The 4,479-nt window shown below is 46.5% G+C and overlaps 1 protein-coding gene across 1 annotated transcript; it reads right to left on the bottom strand.

Annotated features, from left to right (window-relative positions):
* Positions 1-771: 771 nt before the first annotated feature.
* On the bottom strand, positions 772-1,710 carry LOC113712519 (uncharacterized). Its single transcript, XM_027235997.2, has one exon. It carries the CDS (start codon positions 1,708-1,710, stop codon positions 772-774), a length of 939 nt encoding a protein of 312 aa, XP_027091798.2.
* Between the last annotated feature and the right edge of the window lie 2,769 nt (positions 1,711-4,479).

Genomic DNA, 4,479 nt, shown 5'->3' with positions numbered 1-4,479 from the left:
TCGGTGAGGGCCGGAATGTGACTGCTGCTTGAATGGTGGCGAGGTAGCATTCCCGGGCGGCGCCCACGTCACTGCTCACCTCGGCCACCCCCACAGGTGTTGGGAATTTAAAGCTCAGGTGGTAGGTGGAGTATACGGCTCTCAAGGCGTTGAGCGTGGGCCGGCCTATCAGCATGTTGTAGGGGGAGTCTACTTTGACCACCGCAAAACTGACAGGCACAGTTCGGCAGCGTGGATGACGCCCGATAGTTACCATCAGGGTCACCATGCCCTCCGGGTGGACGACGTGTCCCCCGAAACCGACAAGGGGAGTTCTTACCGGAGTGAGTTGCTCCCGGGTCAGCTTCAAACTCTCGAAAGTTCGGTAGTACAAGATGTCTACCGAGCTTCCGGGGTCAACATAGACCTTCTTGAATATGTAATTATTGGTAAGGACTTCAATCACGAGGGACTCGTGATTGCTGGAGGCGGCAGGGACAGGGTCATGGGGACCATAAGTAATCACCTCGGATAACCTGGAGCTCGATTCGGCCACCTCCATATCGGCTTGTCGGTAAGTCCTTTTTCGGGAGTTCTGTCTCCTCCAGTGGGGCCACCCGAGATGGTGTTGATCACCCCGGCAATGTTCGGGCCATAGCCTGGCGACCCGTCGCGTGGAGGCCTCTGATCCCCCTTTCGGTCCTCGGGACCTCGGCAGTGAAGCTTAGTGTCCCGCCTGTCTTCTCGGCGAGGACCTCGGCTCTCCCGGTGGGAGGCGCTTCGGTTAAAGGTTCAATCCTTGCGGACAAACTGCTTCAAGTATCCCTGGCGGATCAGGTTTTCAATTTCTCGCTTCAAGTCGTTGCAGTCTCCGGTCTCGTGCCCCACATCTCGGTGGTAGGCACAGTAGAGGTTGGAATTCCTCTTATCCCTTCTTCCTGGGATCTCAGGGGGAGTTCGGCCGAGGTGATTTTGCCTCATCACAGCCAAAACATGGGATCGCCTGGAATTGAGGGGTGTCAGCTCGGCGTTCGAGGTGGACGATCTGCCTTTCACGATCCGGTCGAAGACACTCCGGCGGTCTCGGAGTTGGTTTGAAGTGTCACTTGGGCCTGGTTCACCTCGGCCTGTGTCTTTCCTCCTCCGGGGATCTTGCCCCGTACGAGATGCTTGGGCTTCTCGCTTCATGCGATTTACATCTTCACTTCGGATTTCCTGGTCCACTCTTTCCCAGAGCTCCCGAAGTGTATGGGGGTACTGCCGATGGATTTCGGTGTTGAAGATCCCTGCCACTAATCCGTTGGTGAAGGCAGCGATAGTTACTTGCTCATTCTGATCAGGTATCTGCACATTCTCCTCGTTGAACCTTTGAACATACGAGCGAAATGACTCGCCTTGACCCTGTTGCAGGTTCAAGAGGTAAGCAGAAGTCTTTGTGATTGGTCGAGACGACACAAAACGGTGGATGAACTGGTCTATTAGCTCATTCAAGGAGGAAATGCTCCTTGGTTCCAAACTCCAGAACCACTTCCGGGCAGTCCCGTGTAGGAAGATTGGGAAAGCCCGACAGATCACGGCGTCGGGGACGCAGTAGAGTAGGAATGCGGAGATGAAGGCGCGAAGGTGATCCTCGGGGTCACCTCGGCCGTCATAGGTGTGCAAGTTTGGAAGTTTAAAGTTTGGGGGCACTATCTCCCCGTTGATGTCATCTGTGAAGGGCGGGGCCCGCATGTAATCAGAAGCTAAGCCTCCGGGGCGCCGAGGCGGGTCCTCGGCTTTTTTCCCTAACAGTCCCCGGGAAAACGCCCTGGAGATGGAGGCAATTTTAGAGGTCGCCTTGGAGGAGGCGCGCCTAGAGGTACTCCGAGAGAGACGCCCCTCATCGGAGTCCTCACCTGAGGGCGCTTCAGGAGACTTCGTCGGTCTCCTCTTGGAAGATTCGGCTTTTTCTTTCCCGTCTTTTGAGGTATCTTCCTAGCTCCTCAAAAATGTTGGGGTTGTCTGATACGAATTCGGCCATCTTGGCGATGGCGTCCTCGTTGTTGGACTGGGTCCTTTGGGACCCTTGTTCTTCAGAGATGCGGTCTTGCTGGGCTCCCGAGGTCTGCCCAGCCCCTGTTGAGGGAACTCTTCCGCTTCTAGAGCGCGTGGATCTCATTTTAGTAATAGTAGTCTCGTTTCCCACAGACGGCGCCAATTGAAGAGGTGATTTTTGGTGGGTAGTTGAACCGACCAGAATCAGGCTCCTCTGAGATGAAGTGAGGTGTATCCTCGTGTCCGAAGTGAATGGCGGGGCTTCTCCCCTGGGATCACTCCGACGATCAAGTTAGTATGAGAGCGAGAGAAAAGTAATAGTATTGTCAAATGAACAGTATGCTTACTTGTTGGGAGTGTGTGGAGTATTTATAGAGTGAGAGTGGAGGGCAGGACGGAGGTCTTATGTCGGTGGGACCCATGCCCTGCCATTACGGCTCTGCTCCCTGTCAGGTGGCCTGACTCTGACACTGTAGCCGCCTGGACAGGGTGACGAGGAGTCCTTCGCAGTAGTCATTAAGTGCGACAATGCTTTTCAGATAAAGCACTGATCCCGGGTGATGTCAGGTGTCTTGACATCATCAGCGTGCAGTTGAGGTGGAGGTGCCGAGGTCACCTACACGGTAGACTAGGGATCCGGCCGAGCTTAGGGGATATGCCCAAGACACGGATGAGCTCCGATGAGGGACGAGGTGGGTTCACCTCGGACATGCGGGTGGCCGAGGTGGGCATCCTCAGTAAGTGTAAGTATCATTAGTTCCTGTAGAGATCAAATGGACAATCACAAAAGCATCCATCTCAATTACGCTGATCCTAAATCACAACCACCCTTATTTGAGTAATCTTCCTCCTCTCCTTCCTTCACCACAAATAACGCAACTGCAACCCCCAGCAATTCTATTCTTGTCACTATACTCCCAACAATTTTGCTTCAATTTGGTCATCCTTAGCATCATCTCCGCCACCCAAATTCACCTTCTTCCTCTTGTTCCTCTCTTTTTGACAATCCCAGTAATGATTACAACTTGCATATTATCATTAACAAAAATGAACCGATTGTTCCCTCTGTTTCCTCATCTCTTATAGCCAAAACTCCTTTGTGCCAATCTCAAGAGACCCCATTTGGCCAAAACTCCACTGCCTCTTCTCTTCACACGAGACCCTATTTAGGCTAATTTCAATTCTCGACAAAATCCTCAAATCCTCCTATAAAATTTCTAATTTTATTAAAATCTCTTCACAAATACCCTTTTTCTTCGGCCCCAGGGGCACCCAAAAAGTCTCCTACTCAAACTCTTTTGTGCTACAAATTTTTGAATAATTTCAGTTACCGTTGTCGCCTCCGCCGCCTCCTCATTTTTACCCATCTCATTTTTTTACTTCCTTATTTCCCACCCAGCCACTTCATTATTGATTTTCTGTCTACTTTCACTCTGTAAATTAAAGTTGATTCCCTAATTGCAATAGAGATTTTCCCCTCATCTTTTGCAACTAGAGATTGAAAATGGATTGGGAAGTAGCAGCTTTTTACTGCTTTTTAGTTTACTCGATTAATACTCTCACACGGACAAGAATGCCCTCGTTACCGTCACTCATAAACTGTCGAAATTCACGGAAGGATCAACAATTTGCACGTTTGATAGATTGACGGCCAAAAGTTTTCATATAATTATTCGAGGATTAAAACTTTACACGGCTAAAAGTTCGAAGACCATTGGAACTTTTTTCTCTCTAAAAAATATAAAAATCGTGTTGAGCTGAGCACGGGTTCCCTTAAAAAAAAAAATGCTTAGCACATGTTAAATACTTAAAGGATAATTTTAGAAACCTCCCATGAGATTTTTGACAATTTCACTGAGTATCCTGAGATTTGAAAAATTATATTTACCTCTCTTGATTTGATAGGTTTAGTAACAAAACATTAACATAATATTGACTTGGTCAAATTTTTAAATGAATATCCAAAAATGTGATTGTATAATGAGTTTTAATTTATTCTCTTATACAATTATAAGATTATATAGTGTAATTATAAGGAAAATGTGACAAAATTTCATGTCCATACATACTATTTAATAAAAAACTATAATAATAACTTTATCACTATGATAGGATACTTTTGATGGTATTTTATTACAGATTTAGATATATAAGATAGAAACTAGAAATAATAGTGATAGTTCTATAATTTTATTTGCATAAAATTAAAATTAAAAGGAATAAGAAGGAAAAAGAATGAAAAAATAATTTTAAAAGTCATTTTAAGTATAAGTACATCAAACAAGGGAATTTCATTAAAATATTTAAGGGTAGTATTATCATTTTAAATAATAAGGGAGGTATGTGTAATTTTAAAAAAAATTTTGGGACCTAAATGAAATTATAAAAAACCTCAAGGGAGGTCTCTGAAATTATCCCAATACTTAACCATAATGAATAACCGTTCGCAGTAACTCGTAAAGGCTG

Source organism: Coffea arabica, chromosome 10e (genome assembly GCF_036785885.1).
Source record: "Coffea arabica cultivar ET-39 chromosome 10e, Coffea Arabica ET-39 HiFi, whole genome shotgun sequence".
Lineage (NCBI taxonomy): Eukaryota > Viridiplantae > Streptophyta > Magnoliopsida > Gentianales > Rubiaceae > Coffea > Coffea arabica.
Note: the sequence above shows the minus strand (reverse complement) of the source record. Positions and strands in the feature narration are given on the sequence as shown.

Bases quoted from the DNA above. Each gene is read 5' to 3' on its own strand.
- LOC113712519 (XM_027235997.2), bottom strand. From the start codon at position 1,710: ATGCGGGCCCCGCCCTTCACAGATGACATCAACGGGGAGATAGTGCCC.